Genomic DNA, 22,361 nt, shown 5'->3' with positions numbered 1-22,361 from the left:
ATGGCCGATCGCATGCAGAAGCGGAACAATACATCACCTGTTACATACGTTAATGGACGCCCAGTAGCGTGTGCGTTATTTATCGAAGGGGGATGATGCTAAATGCCACTTGTTTTACGTTTTACAAACTCTTGCACTCGAGAGTTCACGTACGGAGCGTCGTTAATCGAGCCTCACCCTTCCCACTGCATTGCGTTCCGTTCCACGATAGCAAATTTTTGTTTAGTTGATAAGAAGAAGAAGAAAAAAAAGAAAACAGGAACGATCATCTTTTCGTTCACCCACCCCGCTTCTATATCGCTTTGGAATCTGACGTCCGATGTTACTTTCGAAACACGGTACAGTGGTATATGTTAGTGTTATGTGCGAACGTGTGGACATGTATGAGATGATTATCACTTATGTTAATGAGACGATCGTGAAATAGCTATCGCTAGATCTCTACAAGATCGTTAAAGCTTACCGTTGTAACTGGGCCCTACGCTCGATCTATAACTGAAACCGTCGTCGTCTTCCCATGGTCTGGCATGATCTATATTCCTAGACGGTGCTGTGTAAAAGTAAATCCGTACGTTACAACCATACGATGCAAGAACGTAGATAACGAAAACGTATAATCGCGACAACGTACATGCACCAACGGGACTCTCGTATCGCAGTCTGTAAGTCGGCTCCCTGGCAGCCGACGGTGTTCTCGAGGCGTTTCTCGGGTCCACGTTGGCCGCCTTGTGTCTCAGATTCTCCCGATCCTTCTCGCGATCTTGCAAGAACACCTTCGCTATACCGGTGTCTATTTTACTCAGCTCGTCCTGCTCTTTCTTCAGCTTCTCCTCCACCTCCTTTATGTACGTTTTGTTGTCGACCTCGTCCTCGTCGTCCGACGCCGGTACACCCTGATACGCAAACGGAACATCATCGAACGTTCGAGATACGCTGAAAGCGAACAACGATAGAACCAGATACCTTGTAAGTGTCGGACCATCGTCTGCGTCTCTCCGGATCGGTATAAGGATACGGCGGAGCCGGGAAATCGTCCCTCTCGATCGGCGGCTTGGCTCCGGGTGGAGGTTTCATGGCGTCCGGATAATGCGCCAACTCTATTGGCTCGTCATTATCTACTTGACTGGCCGGTGACTTTGGTCTGGTCTCGCTCAGAGCGTCGACCAGAGCTCGCATTCCTGATCGGCTACTGCGTCCACCGCTGCTTCTTATCGAACGAGACGCTGAAATAAAATCAACCGTACGATTTACCGTTCCCCTTCAGACCCTAGTACTCCACGTGTTTCTCTATAGGTGTTGTACCTCGGAACGATATGGCTACGTGTTACAAACTGCATCACGAAATGGGGAACTCTGACATTTTTCATTTTGGTCTTTTGGAATTTTTATTGTTTGGGACTTTGCATTTGTGGATCTTTGGACTTTAGGATTATTGGACTTTGAGATGGTTTAGCTTTGCATCCATTAACTTTTGCAAGTTGGACTAATTAATCTTGTTCCTCCACTGCTTTACAAATCATCTCAACACACCAGAGGTTTAAAAAGGTGTATTGGAAGAATCAATGAAAATGTACCTATTACCAAATTAATGTGCTTGAGGAAATGTTCCGAATAGTCCGAGGTACAACATTTGTTACGAAAAATAGACGAATACTTACAGCTGGGTCTATGAAAGTGTGGGCTAGTCGGAGGTTTGTCGTACGGCTGTATCGGACGTCTCAAGTATCCCTGGCTGGGTGTTTCGGTGAGATACGAGTACGTGTAAATCCTAGACACATCCTCGGATGGACCGCGTCCATATTCTCGTAATATCAATCCAGGACTGCCGGTTCGTGCAGGGTAATACTGGGGCAATTAACAGGTATATTATCACGGCTAGACTCGTGGTGTTCTATGTAGATGAATCGTAAGCGTCTGTCATACCGCTAACTTTAGCTATTTACTCAGCAAAGGAAGATAAAAACTCAACGCGCTCAACGCCCTGTCAAGAAACTCATTGAATATTCACGAATGAATATTTTAACGATGGCGGCAGAAATATAACAGGCTATCTGTTTTATCGGATTCACTTTCTGTCTGGATGTTGGAAGATTTATTTTGGAATCGTAGGAAGTCAGGAAGTATCGCTTGATATTAAATTAAACGTGTTGAAGGCTTGAAGATTGTTTTTTTATGACAAAATGTTTAGTGGAGATCTCAAAATGAAGCAATTTTAGTTGCCTTAATATTCGAAACGGTCCAGAAATAACTCGGCGCGGAGAGTTTGCGGGATACGAATCAATGGAAAACCCTCTGATAGTTTGAGAAGGACGCGGCTTGCGCTCGGAATCATCGAGCAGCATAAACCACAACGCCTGGAAACTAGGTTACACCGGTAAGTGATAGTAAACCACTTGCTTTGCCGACGTAACCTAGGCTCCAGAAGTTTGTACGGTGACGAAGTTGAGTTTATAGGGCAAAAATCGTGGATGTTTCTTGATAGAGCGTATGTGCTAGGAGATACATGGCATACCTTGCGACTGAGGCTGCTGTAAGGGCTGCAGAGTGATCCGTTCAGGCTTGGCGTGCGTGACCGCAATGAAAACTATACACAATGACCGTGCGAAAAAAAAGTAAACAACGATTAAGAAAGCAATAATAAAAAAAATGTAAGAAATTAAAATAAATATAAAAAATGAAATATGGTAAAATTTGGCGAAGTATCATAAGTATATATACATATATGTATATATATACGTCGTGTATTCAATATGAAACTTCCTGACATCGAAGCGTGCGGCAAAAGTATACAATGACATGTTAAAGGAACAAATGCATGTTAAGAAGCCACATATCGTCGAACAGAAATGGAAACGAAGCTATACACAAAGCTATGTTTTATTACTGGTTATACAAAAGTAAGATGTGTACATGTACTCGTAAAAGCTCTAAAACGGTCTCTACGCTAAACTTGGTCCGAAACAACCGACACAAAATTAACCGAGCAGCAAAGAAAAACAACGTTTCACAACGAACGCGTCGTACAACAACACAGCCCAGAATAAGCACGATGCAAGCTGAACTTCGTGGTGTATCGGGTCACGATTTCTTTCGAGTCAACTGCAGCCATACATTCGGTTTCCCTTTCTTTTCACAAAACTCAAAAACTGATGCACGCGATTTATCGTCGTTCAATGGCGTACGATGCAACTAAACAAAAAACGCATTCAGCTGATGACGATGATAGGCGTGCACACGTCGGTTTTCGTACGACATTGACTATTTGAAACGTATCGAGTATTTGGGTCGAGTTAATGATCGCGTTAACTGGCGACGTTGACCGGTGAATAAAACATGGCGCGATAAGCACATTCGCGAACACAGAATCGTGAACAGAGTGTTGGGTAACTTGTGAAGGCGACTTTTTACGCGAAAGTGGAAAACTTTTCTGAAGGGGAGTTTCAAGATTTGTTAGGGGCTTGTCTTCTGACAAATCTTCTATCTCCCCTTCTGAACTAGAGTAAAAAAATATCTCTGTTTTCTTGGACGTACAAAGTTCCATCTGTGCTAGACTTGACTTAGCAAGTAGCACAGTAAGTTCTTAAACCCTAATACTTCCAAAATACAAAAAATTACTGAGACCCAAAATCAAAAAGTTTCAAGCTACTTTGACGTAAGAAATCCCGTTACCATTAGTTACCCAAAACCTTGCACATTTCCCTCGAAAATCTACCTGATGATTCACCACGAGCAAAATGACAAATGACGGACAATTCTACGACAGTAACAGCGAATATACAGTTGCACGTTATGATACAAAATATTATACAGGATGTACAGTTCGCCAGTTCCGTATAAATCACGTCCAGGATAAACGTAGATTAATCGGCCGATCGCGAGTTTCGTTAACAGTCGAGTCCTATTTGACTGCTTCTCGATATGTTCAAAAGTGTTCGCCACATCGACAAAAGGTCGAAAAGCGAGTCTCTTCGAATATCATCCCGTACTGTACGATCTTACCTGCATCTCCGAGGCGCTGCTGGAAATCCGTTCTGACTCTCGATGTTGAGGAGTGTGAGCTTCACCGTGACCATTTACGATACCGTTTGGTCCACTCGGACCGGGTCCGCAACGAGGGTGCCATATGGCTGCACCTTGTAGGTACATTTCCTCCCCGTCTCCGAATGGATCTCCGCATTTGGTGCATCGCGCACAAGTCGGATGGAAATGGTGATTATCACCGGCTTGCAGGACCTTGCCGCTGATGTAGCGGTTGCAGTAGGCACATTTCACCCCGAATTGCTTCTGGTAATCTTTCTCGCAGTAAGGCACCCCGTCTCTGTTGAATAAAATCATTCTCCATCCACATTTGTCCCTTCGGAGATATTCCTCTAATGAACGTTGCAGTAGGCACATTTCTTTTCTCTTATAGGATCTCTGAGTATTTGACTTGAGTTCTTTATTATAACTTTTAGAGAATCGACAGTAACACTTGGGTGTAGCAAAATAGGGTGTTGCTACAATAGATTCTAAAATAAAGTTTCTCTAACCTAAGCTTTGCATTAAAGTATCTGATGTCATTTTAATACATATTTTGATTTCTGTAATGAAACCTAAGATACTTACATCCTAAGTGACTACATCCAACCAAACTTTCTGCTGATGTCGATATTGCCAAGTTTGGGTGATGCGAAGATAATTTTAAACAAAACTTTCTCTAATTCAAATCTTGTGCCGCTAGCATCGAAAATGTTCGAACGTTTAATCGGGAACACCGATCACGGTTCGCCGGTAAAACTTTCGCCAATTTTTCTTGGCGTGTAATTCGAGTTAATTTCACGTCCGATGAGCACTTCATACAACATGAGTAATTCACCGTTTTTAATCGTGAAAGTGGATCTTATTTGCAATCCGTCTATTTCCCGATTTCAACTGCTTCTTTGGTATCATTAAAATCCTACCTCATCTAATAGCATTCATAAAATGTTTGGTTATTAAGTCAACTAAGAAGCTATACTTAAAAAATTATTGAAGGAAGCAGTATTTCATATGTGCTCACTTATAGAATAAGTCTACTTGTCTAGGAAGCTATACTTAAAAAATGATTGAGTGTGGATAGGAAGTAGCATTTCATATATGGTCACTTGTACGTATAAGAAAGAATCGCCTCAGAAAGGCAGCGTTATAAAAAGGGTAAGATGAACCAGTCGACAAAGCGAAAGTAGATTTTCTTCACTCACTTTCCCATGTACTCGCCATGGAGCACGGTATCGCAGCTGTGGCACTTGAAGCACCATACGTGCCACTGTCGATCAAGAGCGACCAAAGCTTGACCTTCTCGTAATTGGTTTCCGCAGCCGGCACAAGCACCGGGGTCGGAGGGCCCGTCTCCGGATCCTCTGGTGGCAGAATTATTACCGACCGGCGTCGAGGCCTCTCGAACCGGGATACCGACGCATCGATGACACAGAGCTTGACCTATAGACAATGCTCGGTTAGTCGAGATTGAACAGATCCGGTCGACGATCCTCGCGAGACCGCTGACGCACTCTGTCCAGCTATTGTCTTTTATTCGAGCAACCGGCTGCAGCGTATCTTCGCGGTTGATTCATCGCCGACCAGTTTCACGCTTGTTTACCCGTTCGATTTGCGTCTCGACGTGTATAAATAGCAGAGCAATTCGCAGTGCCACACTTTTATATTCAATCATTGTAGTTGACAAACACTTGTTACATTTCTTTTGCAGAATTCGGTACCTGACTCCATTTTTCTATTTCATCGAAGTGTCCTTGAAGTTAGACTCCGAGATACAGAAATTATTTGAGGGTTTTGCTTTGACAAAAGCTCTGTATACCTGATAGCAAATCGTTTTACTTTGGAAGAAAAGGGTACAACACGGAAATAATTCTGTGAGAGTTTAATCCAAGCTTCTTGCTTTGAAAAGAAAACAAGCGTTCTATACCTGAGAGTCTAATCCAAGCACATTTTTTGTTATTTTAAAAAAGAAGTAGAAAGAGCAGGTTTAATCTGCCTCTCAGTTGAGGATTTATATTTAATCGAAGCTTACGTTATCTATAACGTAATAGATTGCCATTTTGTGTGTTATCTGTACACACTTGCCAGCGGTAATTTGTCTATGACGCTCTTGGGGAAATCTGAAGTACTTTGGAGCAATGGCTCTTAGGTCTAATGAATATGGCGATAAGTTTAAACATTAGCTCTTTGATAGAGTCATTTATATTGGATCTTGCTGGAGGATAGAACGAATTTTTTAAATCAGAAATTTAATCAATTTCTCACTATGACTTCAATAGTAAGTTATAAACAGTCTTAAAATTACAAGCAAGGTATTAATAAACCATAAAAATTTTCCATCGTTCTACAACTGAAGATATCTTATCGAAGTTGTAGTAAAGAAACGTAACAAGTAAAGTCTTCCAACTTAACATTTGGTAAAAGAATGACAAAGTTACTTAAGCTAACAGATAACTCGAGTTATTTCGTTTCCACGCAAAGTGTACAGAGTTCAAAGGTTAAAAGACGCGAAGTATATCCGTAACCGCTTCTCTAAAAATAAGTTCTATCGGAGAAGATCGAATCAATCAATATTTGCACGGGGAACAATGACGACCCGAGGCGAGAAAAATTTAAGCGCGATAAGCTCGCATATTTTAAAGCGTAATCGTTACAAGGCCACACGCGCGTAACCTCGTTCGGCCCGGCGATGATACACCTAAGTGGTAATTTGCCTTAACGGGTTCACCGGTGCCCCGCGACGCAGTCAAACGGAATTATCCGTTTTTCTACGTACAAAACACCGTTTACATATTTTATTAATCCTCTTCAATCTTTGATCCTCTTTACCTTGGACGAGGGACACTTTTGTCCCTTGGCCCAGCAGGGGCTGCCTGCATCTCTGACAATGGAAACAGTTCGGATGGAACGCGTGTTTGTCGCCGGCGGTGACCACATCGCCCTCCACGTATTCGCCGCAGCCTGCACACTTTGTGCCCCAACGTTCTCTGTAATCCTGAAAAATTGAGAACAGCAATTTGTCTCGGTAAACCGCTCATCTCGGTTATCGTATTATTTATTTAGAGATGCACAGTATCGGTCTCGAAATGCTGAACCATTTGAAGAATTAAATTATAATTGATAACGTGTGGAATGGTCACTACGCGTGGTGGTTCCACGCGTGGAATTTCAACGTGTTAGGTCACCACGCGTGGAATTTCAACGTGTTAGGTTACCACGCGTGGAATTTCAACGTGTTAGGTCACCACGCGTGGAATTTCAACGTGTTAGGTCACCACGCGTGGTAGTTCCACGCGTTAGATCCCCATGCGTGGAATTTCAACGCGTTAGGTCACCACGCGTGGGTAGTTCTACGCGTTAGATCTCCATGCGTGGAATTTCAACGCGTTAGGTCACCACGCGTGGGTAATTCTACGCGTTAGATCCCCATGCGTGGAATTTCAACGCGTTAGATCCCCACGCGTGGAATTTCAATGCGTTAGATCACCACGCGTGGAATTCCAACGCGTTAGGTCACCACGCGTGGGTAATTCTACGCGTTAGATCCCCACGCGTGGAATTTCAACGCGTTAGGTCACCACGCGTGGAATTCCAACGCGTTAGGTCACCACGCGTGGGTAGTTCTACGCGTTAGATCCCCATGCGTGGAATTTCAACGCGTTAGATCCCCACGCGTGGAATTTCAATGCGTTAGATCCCCACGCGTGGAATTTCAACGCGTTAGGTCACCACGCGTGGTACTTCCACGCGTGGAATTTCAACGCGTTAGATCACCACGCGCGGTACCTCCACGCGTTAAACCGCCACGCGTGATAGTAAACCAAACCTCCGATTTAGAGGTAGAAATAAAACGTGTACACTTAAGGCGGTGCGTCATACGCTCCAAATGACCGACCCTCTCGTGTTGTAGAGGCTTTTTTCTCGCTGCACCTTCTTATTTTTTATTTATTCGTATTCTAGTACCTTGGTGCAGTAGTAAGAGCCCTCGCGTGCGAAGAAACCACCCTGCGCTAAGCTGGCATTGCACTGAGCACACTTGAAACACCCTATGTGGAAATACTTGTCCTGCACTCGTAGCACCTCCCCGCTGCACTTCTTCTTGCAAGACTGGCAGAATGTTTTACCTGCAACAGAAAATCGCCATTATGCATCCGGCTGGTGAACGAAATGTTTTACGGCGATAAACGAACGACCTACTTCGGGTTTTCGATACCCGTCCGATACGAGAAGAAAAACAAAGTCTCGACGATCTCTTTGTTCCCCGTTTCTCACGCCGTATTGGACACGTGATTAACGCGACGATTAATCGGCCGACACGATTAACGAACTATTTTCTACCGTGCGGTCTCGTAACGCATATTTTTATCGCGATCCGTGAAAAGGGTACGGACGTTTATTGAGGTTAACGCCGTAACGCCAACCTAATTTATCAATCTTAATTCCAGCAAATTGTGTACGAGTTTTCTCCCACTGTTTCTTGATACTGCCACGTCATATTTGGATGATTCACGAATTTCCACGGGGGAGCTGTAATTTTAAGTGACATTGCCAAGCACTAATTTCAGAAAGTTGCGTGGATGCGACAATTCTGTCTCCGGTGATTTAAAGTTTCATTTCATGTAGAGGATAATGTATCTACTGGATTATGAACAAGTAACGTAACATAGTTATCCACGAATAGTATCACTGCAGTGATCGATTTCTTTTACAAAGAGAAAGGAACAGATGCTCAGGGTAACAGTTTTGTATGAATCACAGCTCTCTCTTTTTCAATCTTGCGCTTAGAAACTTCCCATATCCGAAGGATTCTTCTACAAGTTAATTAATAGCAAATGGAGTGGAACGAGTAGCGTGTTTTATGCTCCGAGCACTGTTTGCAGAAAGCGGTCGAAATAAATTCTTGCTGCATTGATACTCCAGAAGAAATGCGATCTTCGCGAGATCTGTGCTAATTGGAACGAGCATTTCCATCTAACAAGAAATGTGGATCAAAGAAACCCTCCAGACAGACTTCCTCGATGATTATGTTTCGTATCGAGATCAAACGGAATTCGATGGGAAAATTTAACACCGAACGACGCAAAAGGAAACGGAAATTGGAAACGCTCAGAGTTTGTACAGGAACGTGACTCGAAACGCTGAAGGCAGTTTGTCTTATTTTGGGATGGAGATATGTAAATTTACGATGGATTACCACGCGTGGTAGTTCGGTGCGTTAGATCGCCACGCGTGGAATTTCAACGCGTTAGGTCACCACGCGTGGTATTTCCACGCGTTAGATCGCCACGCGTGGAATTTCAACGCATTCGATCGCCAAGCGTGGAATTTCAACGCGTTAGATCGCCACACGTGGAATTTCAACGCGTTAGGTCACCACACGTGGTACTTCCACGCGTTAAATCACCACGCGTGGAATTTCAACGCGTTAAGTCACCACGCGTGGTAATTCCACGCGTTAGATCCCCACGCGTGGAATTTCAACGCGTTAGGTCACCACGCGTGGTAATTCCACGCGTTAGATCCCCACGCGTGGAATTTCAACGCGTTAGGTCACCACGCGTGGTACTTCCACGCGTTAGATCTTCACGCGTGGTAGTTCCACGCGTTAAATTCCCACGCGTGGTATTTCAACGCGTTAGATCGCCACGCGTGGAATTTCAACGCGTTAGATCACCACGCGTGGTACTTCCACGCATTAAATCGCCACGCGTGTAATTTCAACGCGTTAGGTCACCATGCGTGAGTAGTTGTACGCGTTAGATCCCCACGCGTGGAATTTCAACGCGTTAGATCACCACGCGTGGTACTTCCACGCGTTAGATCCTCACGCGTGGTAGTTCCACGCGTTAAATTCCCACACGTGGTATTTCAACGCGTTAGATCGCCACGCGTAGAATTTCCCTATATTGTATCTCTACGCGTTGTATCGTCACACGTCGTACTTCCACGCATTATACTGTCACGCTCTATACTTCCCCGCATTCTACCATCAACGCATACAACATCAAAATACCCGTTAAATATTAATCACTAAGAATCCTAAAATGCTGTCTAAACTTACTATCCTTAACTTCCATCCTGCAAACTCCTTGTCTTAAATCACCATTCAATCACTCAAACTTGTCGATACCTAATCAATCTATATGCACCATAGGTCGAAGGCGTGTCTCCTCTGTTCGAAAGATATCGATTCGACCTTTCCGCTCGGTTCCCGATTTCATTGAAGTCGTGACATTCGATTACTGCAGAAAGAGGTCCGTAAATAATTTCTCCGTCGATCGTAATCTAGGAAGTACCTACAATCGGAACGTTTCGTGCACCCAGACGGTCCGAATTGTCTGTTATCGATTTTCAATAGGCAATTAACGTGGACGAGCGAATATAGAACCGTGCCGAGTTCCTTTTTTAATTCACGTGACATCGCACGATACACGGATGACGTTGAACATACGAACAGCGCGAGCTGCTCTGATGTCATCGAGTATTTTTAAAACGACATGAACCGTTCTCTAATGCCACGAAATTCGACGGATAAAAGCGGTTACCTTTCTGTCGAATGTAATACAGATAAGTTGTAATAGGTTAATTTAATTGGTCGATTTCGATTGTGTATGAAGCAGCTTTTATCGACTGATTGGCGGTTTGATAAATCTTGATGTAACCGGACGATATCGCTCGTACTTTATCCAGTTCGCTAATTCACCGTGAAATACGGAGTTTTAAAGGAGATAAATTAGAGCTAGGAAACTTGTTTTACAAAGTGGTTCGCGAAAAAGCTCATAGTTTGACAAATCGACCTCTCTGATGAATTCGCCTTATAATTACATTGATCGTAATTGCTCGTAATTAATTAAACAAAATGTGATTTGTTGGATGCTTAAAAGCAGCTCACTGCCCGCAAGCTCTTCAGCGAGCACCTAATTTGCCCACAGCTGCTTTTAAGCATCCAACAAATCACATTTTAAGGGTCAACGATCTGAACGAGCGACGAAAGGATTAAAAGATCTTCTGCTCGTTTTCGTTCTGAAAACGATCCTTTGTTGTCACGTCGCCGGTTCTACGACAATTTTAGCACGTTCGGAGCGTTGTACAAGTGGCGCCAGTGAGTCAAACACAACAACTTTAGACTCTAATTCAATGATTCAGAAGGGCACGACGACGATAAACCGTTCCATTAACTTATCAGTTGTTTTCGACGTAAAAATACTTTCTCTCGTGCCCATAAATTACGTAGCCTATCAATTAAATGGAAAAAGAGAAACGCTTTCAGAAAACTCTGCAAAATCTTATCTCGACACGCAGCTCATTCATTTTCCATTACGCGAATCTGGTGTCGTGGGCGAGTATAAAATTAACGTATTCGATCAGAGGTAATTAAATCGCTCTCGAGAAAGAAACGCGGTCCAACTCGCAATACGATTCTGACATTCGAGTCGATGCGTTCATCGAGACGAAAATACGGGATGATTCACAGGTAAGATCGCGAGAATTGAATCGTACGCCCAAAGGTGAGAACAAGATCTAATATTCGAACGTGATAAAATTCACCTTGCGTCTCTCGAAATAATGCAACACGGTAGATGTTTCCTCAAATTCTTGGAAACAGTTTGTTTAAATTTTGCATTTGGAATCTTGCAATTTATTGGAATGTCTAGGAGATATTTTAGTTTTGAGGTTCTTGGGAGTTTGAGGAGTTGGGGATTTAGGGAGTTGGGATTTACGGAGTCGGGAAAATAGGGAGATGGGAATTTAGGGAATTGGGATTTGAGGAGTGGGGAATTTAGGGAGTTGAGGTTTAAGGAGTTCGGATTTAGGGATTTGGGAATTTAGGGAGTTGGGATTTAAGGAGACGGGAAGTAAGGGAGTTGGGATTTAGGAAGATGGGGATTTAAGAAGGTGGAATTTAGGAAGGTGAGAATTTAGAGAGTTGGGATTTAGGAAGGTGGGAATTTAGGAAGGTGGGAATTTAGGAAGGTGGGAATTTAGGAAGGTGGGAATTTAGAGAGGTGGGATTTAGGAAGGTGGGAATTTAGGAAGGTGGAAATTAGGAAGATGGGAATTTAGAGAGGTGGAATTTAGGAAGATGGGAATTTAGAGAGGTGGAAATTAGGAAGGTGGGAATTTAGAGAGTTGGGATTTAGGAAGGTGAGAATTTAGAGAGTTGGAATTTACGGAGTTGAGAATTTAGGGAGCTGGGTTTTAGCAAATGAGACCTTGAAATCCTAAGAATCCAGTAACCCCAAAAAATGAGCCAATCAACTTATCTAACGGTGCAAATCCGAAGCTGACAGCGAAGGTTCACACAATGAGTACCTTCACGATCAATGGCAGCCGTGAAAAATCGGCTCGTTTTCCAAAGGCGTGAAAGGAATGTTCATCTCACCTCGAAGAAGTCGGGAATAACGGGTGAAAAAGTTGTAACATGAGTCAGCGGGACTGCTAGAACGTGTCGTGTAAAGATCGTTCTGTTATTTCCTTTAACGTTTCGTCGAACTGTAGAAAGAAAGGCACGTAATCGTATATCATGGAGAACCGGATACGCAATGTAAAAAAAAAATGGAAAAGATGACATAAAAAGAGTGAATGATTGCATAACCAAGGACATTAGTACGTCGAAAGCCTGTTATTTCAGTGATTGTCTGGCAAAATAATACGCGTGGAGTATCATTACGAGTATTCGGTTTATGGCCGATGGAAAAACATTGTATCACGTCAGAGATTTTCATTTAGCTCGTTAAATGACACGATTATGTACTACGTCGACGAATTCTATCTTTGGCTCGTAAGAGGACTTGCTATTACGTTAATGGCTTGACAAGTTGGAATTACGGCGAACAGAGTGTATTAAGTGGATAACTTGGGATCACGATAAACATGACGCGTTAAGAAATACTATTATTTCTCTGTGCCTTCAAGTTTTCGTAGGTGACTCGATGGCTTAGGATTTGGAGATACTCTATGTGAGGTTTCAAAGCGATAGATCGCCACGCGTGGTAGTTCGACGCGTTAGATCGCCACGCGTGGTAGTTCGACGCGTTAGATCGCTATGCGTGGAATTTCAACGCGTTAGATCGCCACGCGTGGTAGTTCGACGCGTTAGATCGCCACGCGTGGTAGTTCGACGCGTTAGATCGCTATGCGTGGAATTTCAACGCGTTAGATCGCCACGCGTGGTAGTTCGACGCGTTAGGTCACCACGCGTGGTATTTCAACGTGTTAGGTCGCTCTGCGTGGAATTTCAACGCGTTAAATGGCTGTGCGTGGAATTTCAACGCGTTAGATCGCCACGCGTGGTACTTCAACGCGTTAGATCGACTTATCTTATCATTGCTGAAAGTACAATGCAAAAGTAGTCACTAGGAAGAGTTACGTTATTTTCGACACGTTGCAATATTCAATGCTGGTAGCGAATCTTGAGTCAACGACTTGTAACTTTTCGAAGCTGGAAGTTCGCAATCGAACGCGTGCAACAGCTGCCACGGTCACACGTGGCAAGTACGTTATGCAATTTACGATTCCGCTTTACTATCCGATCGTTCTATTTTCGTGGGAACCTTCGTTCAAAGTTTCCTCCATTTATTTTACAACGGATTCAAAAATTGTTGAACAACAACGGAAAATGTAGAGCAAGCTTTACACGATCTTCCGCGATCACGAGCCATCAATTAACGTAAAAACCTCCGGTGCAAGTTTTTGCAGTCTTCTAATTGAAAAGCGGGCCGAAAGGTCCGTTAATCGCGTGGAAAGCGGAAATTACCTGTACAAAAACGTGAACGATTTAATCGCGGCGATGAATCGCGACGACTGATCGCGAAATTGTCGGTAGCGTGTGTCCCGTGTCGCTTTTTCACTGTCCGCCTGACCGACAGACGGTAATAAATCGTCGCCGAGGATGTTACTTTTTTCTTTCTTACGGCGTGTTGAAAATTCAGGTACACGAGCCTACACCTGGTTCGACCGCTTCCAACTGAAAGAGGAGACCTTCACCTGGATTCGATACACGCGGGTCGACCAGTTAAGTGCACTCCGACAAGTGCTCGAATGGCCTGTTTCTTTCTTTTTTTCTCTCTCCTAACCGCTAAGCAGACTGAGCCTTTGAGTCACGCTTTAGAACTTCCATCGACGACCGGATTACGCGTGTTACACGCCATATTCGAGCGGAGCGTGAGCCGCCTGACGATTAGACCAAACACCATTGATTAAAACAGTCACCGATCGGGTACACGATTATGCGTTTCTTACCGGGCTTGGAAATCAATTATTCATTGGGACACAACAGGTAGCTCCTTACTTATGAAATACTTAATCCCCTTATGAAATAAGGTGTCCGGTTTTCAACTCGGGATAAGCTTTTTAAGTCAAAATTACGACGCGTGGGGATCTAACGCGTGGAACTACCACGCGCGGGGATCTAATGCATCGAAATACCACGCGTGGTGATCTAACCCGTCGAAATACCACGCGTGGTGATTTAACGCGTGGAATTACCATGCGTGGGGATCTAACGCATCGAAATACCACGCGTGGCGATCTAACGCATCGAAATACCACGCGTGGCGATCTAACGCATCGAAATACCACGCGTGGTGATTTAACGCGTCGAACTACCACGCGTGGGGATCTAACGCGTCGAACTACCACGCGTGGCGATCTAACGTATCGAAATACCACGCGTGGTGATCTAACGCGTGGAACTACCACGCGTGGCGATCTAACGCGTCGAACTACCACGCGTGGTGACCCAACGCGTTAAAATTCCACGCGTGGTGACCCAACGCGTTGAAATACCACGCGTGGTGATTTAACGCGTCGAACTACCACGCGTGGGGATCTAACGCGTCGAACTACCACGCGTGGCGATCTAACGTATCGAAATACCACGCGTGGTGATCTAACGCGTCGAACTACCACGCGTGGCGATCTAACGCGTCGAACTACCACGCGTGGTGACCCAACGCGTTAAAATTCCACGCGTGGTGACCCAACGCGTTGAAATTCCACGCGTGGAGATCTAACGCGTCGAACTACCACGCGTGGTGACCCAACGCGTTGGAATTCCACGCGTGGTGATCTAAAGCGTCGAACTACCACACGTGGTAATTTAACATGTGGAAATACCACGAGTGTAGTAATGTTGTGGCAACAGAAATTTTCTGAGAAACTCATACACGAAGAGAGTAACGGTATCTGAATTTGCTCGGAAGATAATTACTCCATCGACGTCACTGTAAGATGTCACACCTTTGTATACATTCCTGGCAGATCATTGACCTTGTTACTCGCGTGAATAATACAACACGGATTCTCAATCATCTTTGTGATCTTGCAAGCGTACTACAATGCGTATTGTCATCGGTAGCCCATGTGAATCATGACAATCGTGTATGATCTGTTTCCGCAACATTTCATTCAAGCATTTCTCTTGCATCACAATAGCGCCATTAACTCTATGACACGTACACAATCGTGAACAAATCGTAGTGTATTGAATAAGAGTTGGCTAAAAGATGTTTAAGTTTGTCTTAGCATATTTATGTTAGAGAATAATTCATGTGTTGACCTAATTACACATCAGATATTTAGACTCTACAATTTGTAAAGACAAAACAGAACTCAAACACCGCATAAAGCAGAATTACACGTCCAGACAACGATCAGAATAATAAAAATTATCAGCACGTAAAGTACATGAAATATTCAGAAAGTTATACTTCTAAAGATTCATTCATACAGAATGAATGAATATCCTATTCAGTATGTGGAATTTTTGTTGAAATTCGCGTGTTCATCAGAGAAGATCATCCCACTTCAGGTTTTGCAATTGCGGATACGTGTGCTACTTGCACACGCACGGTAGCTCAATAATCCTCGGTAAAATTCTTGCCACGGAATTCAGCGTGTTAATCGCGGAGAAACCGGTAGGAGTGCTCGTAGGAGTAGCACGGAATCTTTAAGCAACGATGATAAAGCGGAACCAACTCGACTGCCGGACAATTCGACACCCACTGAATTTTTCTTTATAGCGAACGAGTACTGGTAACCCTTTGACAAGGTTCATAGTCAGTAGGTTTCATGTAACTGTTAGAAATTAGTATTTTTCAACTGGGTAGTGGTGCAGTAGCACCAAGTCAAGGAATGTAGTTAATAGGGAAACAATAATGGAGGTTGGTAGTAAAGAATAATAACAGCAAGAGGTTTATCAAGCTTATGAAGCTGAGATGAGAAACTTGTCTTCGATTGATAGATTTTAAAGTCACCTAGTGTGTGGATTCCTAAATCCTTATGTTCTCAAATTTTTAGATCATAAATTTATATTGGCCAATTTTTATAGCTCTCAAGATTAAAATTTTTAGATAGTTAAACACTAGATATCTAAACCTCCAAGTGCCCAGATTCCCAAATCTCCACATCTCCAAATCTCCACGGTCCCAAATTTCCACATTTCCAAATCCCCACGTCCCCAAATCTCCACGTCCCCAAATTTCCACGTCCCCAAATTTCCACGTCCCCAAATTTCCACGTCCCCAAATTTCCACATTCCCAAATCCCCACGTCCCCAAATTTCCACATTCCCAAATCCCCACGTTCCCAAATTTCCACATTCCCAAATCCCCACGTCCCCAAATCTCCACGTCCCCAAATTTCCACGTCTCCAAATCTCCACATTTCCAAATCCCCACGTTCCCAAATCTCCACGTTCCCAAATTTCCACATTCCCAAATCCCCACGTCCCCAAATCCCCACGTCCCCAAATCTCCACGTCTCCAAACCTCCACATCTCCAAATCCCCACATCCCCAAATCCCCATGTCCCCAAATTCCCACGTCCCCAAATCCCCACGTCCCCAAATCCCCACGTCCCCAAATCCTCACATTCCCAGATCCCCACGTCCCCAAATCTCCACGTCTCCAAACCTCCACATCCCCAAATCCCCACGTCCCCAAATCCCCATGTCCCCAAATCCCCACGTCCCCAAATCCCCACATCCCCAAATCCCCACATCCCCAAATCTCCACGTCCCCAAATCCTCACATTCCCAAATCCCCACATCCCCAACTCTCCACATATCCATATATCAAACGCTGAAGCTAACTTACCACACTTACCCTTAACTGACCGATTTCTAACTAGTCTACCACCAAAACCACCTCCAAATCTCCAACCCCGTTACACTTACGTTCATGGAACCTTTCGGAAGAGAAAAAAAGGTTATATAATACTACACCCACATCTGGCGTCCCACATTCGACGAAACCCCGGGTACCAACGTTAATATGATTCATAAGCTCGTTTAAATAGATGTCGCGAAACGGTGTTTCCAGGTTATCTGAAATCCCTTCTGAAGTCCCTTGTTATTGAAATTACAGAGTTCAACGACACCGGTCAGTATCGTTCGTCCAGCTAACGTGCTGGATTATTCTCTGTCGTCCTATAATGCGAGTATAGCGGGAACCTGGCAATAAAGCGATGAAATATCGTGTCCATAAACGGACACCCTGCTGCTAGAAATACTGATACGAACCATCATTGTTTATCGATAGCATTCCGCGATCTGACGGAAACAAAGCTACCGTGGATTGTGCGCGAATGTACGGTGAAAAAATTTGGGAATTGGTTTGGGAAAATTTGCTGGGTTTATAATATTATTTCTGTAAGCTATAATATTATTTCTATTATATGGTTGAATGGCTCGATAATTTAGGATCAATTTGGGAACCTTGCAACTAGTATTTGATTTGAGAGTTTGATGTTGTGGCCACCGAAAAAATTTCTGTGTTTTTAAATAATACAAGAAACAAATTATATAATTTAGGGAAATTAGTAAATTAATTAATTAGGAAATTAATATCAGTAGGGAAATTTTGTTGGTATTAGTGATACAAGTGATATAAGTCATACAGTGTACTCTATAACAAAAATTAGGTTGAAAATTAGGTTTGAAAGGTTCACTTCGAAAGTGAACATTCTGCAGTCTCTCTAAGTTGACGAATGAAAATTTTCTTCCATTCAGGTATTTCTTTCAGACACATTTCATGGAACTGATAAGAAACTCGCAGCTGATCTAATTCATTCGTGTGTGTTTGCATTGCTGCTGTTTTTCATTAACGAAATCGTCTCTTTTAAAGTGGGTCGCACGAACAACACTGGAGTGCCTCGTGACACGAGAAACTTAATTAAGCCTCGAGGGTTGTGCTCGCGATTTTCCCAGAAAATGGGACTTCGAATTTCGTGTACATTCGCGGGCTAGGACTTTACTAGGAAGATGGCGATTCAGGGAGATGTGTGCTTCTGTAAATTTTTGGATTTAGAAATTTTTAGTGAGTTTGAGAGTAAATTTGAGAGTTTGGGGATTTGGAGATTCTGAACTTAGGACCTGGGGATTTGGGTACTTGGGGATTTACAAGGTGGGGAATTGTGGAATTTGGGGATTTACAAGGTGGGGAATTGTGGAATTTGGGGATTTACAAGGTGGGGAATTGTGGAATTTGGGGATTTACGAGGTGGGGAATTGTGGAATTTGGGGATTTACGAGGTGGGGAATTGTGGAATTTGGGGATTTACGAGGTGGGGAATTGTGGAATTTGGGGATTTACGAAGTGGGGAATTGTGGAATTTGGGGATTTACGAGGTGGGGAATTGTGGAATTTGGGGATTCAGAAACTTGGAAACTTGAGAATTGGAAAATTTAGAAATTGGGGAATTTGAGGAGTTGGAAACTTAGAAATTCAAATCTGAGAATTCGAAAATTTTGGAATTTGACAATCCAGAAATCTGGAAACTTGAGAATTTGCAAATTTACAAATTATGGAATTTGTGAGCTAAAAAATCTAAAAATTTCAAAGCTAAAATATAAATAAACTTGTAAACTCGTAATCTTATAAACTTGTAAACTTGTAGACTTCGTCAACAAAAAAATCTGAAAGCACAGAAATACAGAGCTGTGACTTTCAAAAAATTTCTCAACGTATAATCCTGTCGCAACGTTAAACAAGATTACGACGATGTCCGAAACTACGTAGATCTCTGAACGGAAACGAACCGGTTTCGTTGGTTCACGATTCAGCCATAGTGATAATTCACCATCGAGCAACCCGTTCCACATACGATCCTCTCCGCTTCGGTATGTTAATATGATTCATAAGTGGTCTAAATAGGATGTCGCAAAGTGGGGTCAAACGCGACGACCCTTAACTGGCCGGTGCTTTTCTCTCGATGCACTCTGGGTCACAGGAGAATCAATGAACGATCGAATCCGTCTAATGGATGTTTACGCATTTTTAGCCGAGGCGAAACTTATACGTACACTCGTTCGCAAAAGTATTCGCCTTCGTACTCGGTACAGTAGCTCCACGATATATTGGCGTCGACGAAGTTTTATGTTGACTAATTTTTTAATAAATTTTCTACTTTGAGACTGCAATACTGTGTGCATGTAGAGATCTTATTAAGATGTTTATATAAAAAAATAAATGAATAAAGATCTTTACGAAATTTTTGATACAGCAATACTCGGTGTGCATCTAGAGATCTTATATGTTTATAAAAAATAAATAAATAAGGATCTTTGTGAAGTTCTTCATACAGCAACACTATATCTGCTTCTGAAGATCTTCATGCAAAAAAATAAATAAATAAATAAGGATCTTTATGAAGTTCTTCATACAGCAACACTATGTGTGCTTCTGGAGATCTTATAAAGATCTTCATGCAAAAAAATAAATAAATAAAGATCTTCGTGAAGTTCTTTCAGAATGTTCTTTCATAAAAACCTTGATAGTAGAAGAGAGACAGTGGTATACGTGAAAAATTTTACAGGTGATAATATAACGAGAGTCTGCTGTAAATTGCGTCCATAAATTTAAGATCTTCATAAAGTTCTTTCAAAAAGATCTTTATAATAGTAAAAGGAAGGCAGTTCTACAGGCGACAATATAACGAGAGTCTACTGTAACCTGCACATATTCCTCGAACCAGCATAATCGTAATAAGCAGGAAACTTCGCGAAGAATTTTTGAGCCGAATTATTTGACAACAATTAGCGCGATTATCGTGCAAACGTGAGCAGAGCAATAACAGCCTAACCGAATTACAAGCTGCGAATAAATGCATTTAGCGCTCTGCCAAGGAACTATTAGCAAAAACGAGAACCAACGTACATTTCGTCTACAATTACGAAGACATTCTGTCGGTCTATCGTTATCTAGTCTTTTAATAGCTCGTGCCTCTCTTATCGATATATTTTCGCGCACACTATTACAGTCTATCAGTTTTAAGAACAGAATACGATTACAAAGTGAAAATCATCATGTGTCTCGTTAATATTCAGTAATAAAAATAGAATTCCAGGTAGAACAAAGCTCTAACTCATATCGTGAACAGTAATTAATTCATCGCGAGGGATAATCGTCCGTGGCTTATGCAACAGGATGCAACGTGGCTTTTGTGTGCAATTAATTGCATTACAATCGTGCTACAACTATTTGATGATGTATCGAACGGGAAACGAGAGAAGAATTGAATTACTAAGTGGTTGCACGGATATTATCGTGGCTTAGGGACGTATGTAGATTCACCCGCAAGCCAGTCATTATTTCATTAAATAATATTTCATAGGTTGTTTTTATTGCATATTTTATGCGTGCTCTTTTTATGCTATATTGCTGCGCTATTTTTAAGCGTATTACTATGAGGAATAATTTTATGCCCTATGGCGTGGTATTTCCGCGCGTTGTATCGCCACGTTTGGTACTTTCATGTGTCGAATTCCCACGCGCTCTATTTCCTACGCATCGAATTTTCTGCGCGCTGAATTTTCTATGTGCCAAAAATCCCACGCGTCAAATTTCGGCGCACTGAATTTTCCACGCGCCGAATTTCTATGCGTCGAATTTTCTACGCACCGAATTTTCTATAAGTTGAATTTTCCACGCACCGAATTTCTATTCCCCCAACTGTCCACGCGCCGTAACTCCACGCACCGTAGTTCCATGCGTGGTAATTCCACGCATCGTGTTTCCGTGCGTGGCAACTCCACGCGCCGTAGTTCCATGCGTGGTAATTTCACGCGTCGTATTTCCGTGCGTGGCAACTCCACGTGCCGTAATTCCATGCGTGGAAATTCCACGCGCGGTAACTGCATGCGTGGTAACTCCACGCGCCGTAATTCCATGCGTGGTAACTCTACGCGTCGTAACTTCACGCGCCGTAATTCCATGGGTGGAAACTCCACGCGCCGTAATTCGATGCGTGGAGGCTCCACGCGCCGTAATTCCATGAGTGGTAACTCCACGCGCCATAATTCCATGCGTGGTAACTCTACGCGACGTAATTCCATGCGTGGTAACTCTACGCGTCGTAACTCCACGCGCCGTAATTCGATGCGTGGAAACTCCACGCGCCGTAATTCCATGCGTGGTAACTCCACGCGTCGTACTCCCACGCCCTGTAATTCCACGTGCTGTAATTCTACGTGTCGTACTCCCACGCCCCGTAACTCTACGCGCTGTAATTCTACGCGCCGTAACTCCACGCTCCGTATATTCACACGTCATACCTCCCCACGCTTGATACTTTCGCGCATTAATTTTATTTTATCGTCGTTTGCCATAAATTATGACACGACCCAATAACCAAACGCAAAAACGACGAAAATGTAAACTCACGACGGAAATGATGTACACACAGCGAAAAAAGCCAACATCGATGATTTTCACCGACGATCGTTCCGTTCCGAGATGCATCGATCGTGGTTTGAACAGTCACGTTCTTTTTGCTGGTCGTGTCACGAACAACGGTGGAAAATCGTGACGAGCCTCTTCTCGATGGAAACCGAGGTAAAAGAGAAGAAAGGTACATACGATATCGGCGAACATTTTTCGCGCGTTTCTCGAGTACCGGACAAAAGTACTTGTACATAGAACTTTTGGACGTTTCTTTCTGACAATAAAGCTATTCGCTATTTGCCCACTTATCTAATCGTATCGTCGTTATCTCGAATAGTCCGTTGTTGTCGACGTAAAACTGTTAATGTTGTCTTTCGAAAATAAAACCTCATCAGTGTTATCTGCTAACAACGGAGTGATGTCATGCTACGATCTGGGAACGGTACTTTCACGAGTGCATTGGTTATTCTCGTTTCTGACTTAATAGTATGTCAAACTCGAAACTCCTGTCATATTTATTATTAATTAAAAATGCTAATGTATTTAGTATCAAATTATAAATCTAGAGGTATGTCTATAATGAACATTTTGTTGAAGTCTCACTGATATTTGAATGGGTACGAAAATTGTAAAATGGCAATATAATGAGAGTCTACTGTATTCCATTATGCCCGATTCGCAACG

General features: G+C 43.0%; 1 protein-coding gene across 15 annotated transcripts in view; it reads right to left on the bottom strand.

Annotated features, from left to right (window-relative positions):
• The window catches only part of Unc-115a (actin binding LIM protein Uncoordinated 115a), a 41,094-nt gene that overhangs the window by 8,202 nt on the left and 10,531 nt on the right, over nucleotides 1-22,361 (bottom strand). For 11 of the 15 annotated variants that reach the window (XR_013039353.1, XM_076535618.1, XM_076535620.1 and 8 more), the window contains exons 1-10: nucleotides 21,678-21,885; nucleotides 7,978-8,138; nucleotides 6,844-7,009; nucleotides 5,220-5,457; nucleotides 4,000-4,318; nucleotides 2,513-2,584; nucleotides 1,659-1,845; nucleotides 964-1,223; nucleotides 632-893; nucleotides 464-550 (exon numbers count right to left, since the gene is read on the bottom strand). Coding sequence is in view for 14 of the 15 variants with exons in the window: in XM_076535618.1 (XP_076391733.1) it covers nucleotides 464-550; nucleotides 632-893; nucleotides 964-1,223; nucleotides 1,659-1,845; nucleotides 2,513-2,584; nucleotides 4,000-4,318; nucleotides 5,220-5,457; nucleotides 6,844-7,009; nucleotides 7,978-8,138; nucleotides 21,678-21,870 (1,945 nt within the window). In the remaining variant the exon portion in view is untranslated. Of the gene's footprint in view, nucleotides 1-463; nucleotides 551-631; nucleotides 894-963; nucleotides 1,224-1,658; nucleotides 1,846-2,512; nucleotides 2,585-3,999; nucleotides 4,319-5,219; nucleotides 5,458-6,843; nucleotides 7,010-7,977; nucleotides 8,139-21,677; nucleotides 21,886-22,361 lie in introns of those variants that run through there. The other 4 variants (XM_012286288.2, XM_012286284.2, XM_076535622.1 and 1 more) reach the window with 2 other exon arrangements.

The sequence above is a fragment of the Megachile rotundata genome, chromosome 9, assembly GCF_050947335.1.
Source record: "Megachile rotundata isolate GNS110a chromosome 9, iyMegRotu1, whole genome shotgun sequence".
Lineage (NCBI taxonomy): Eukaryota > Metazoa > Arthropoda > Insecta > Hymenoptera > Megachilidae > Megachile > Megachile rotundata.
This window is presented reverse-complemented; position numbering and strand designations above follow the sequence as displayed.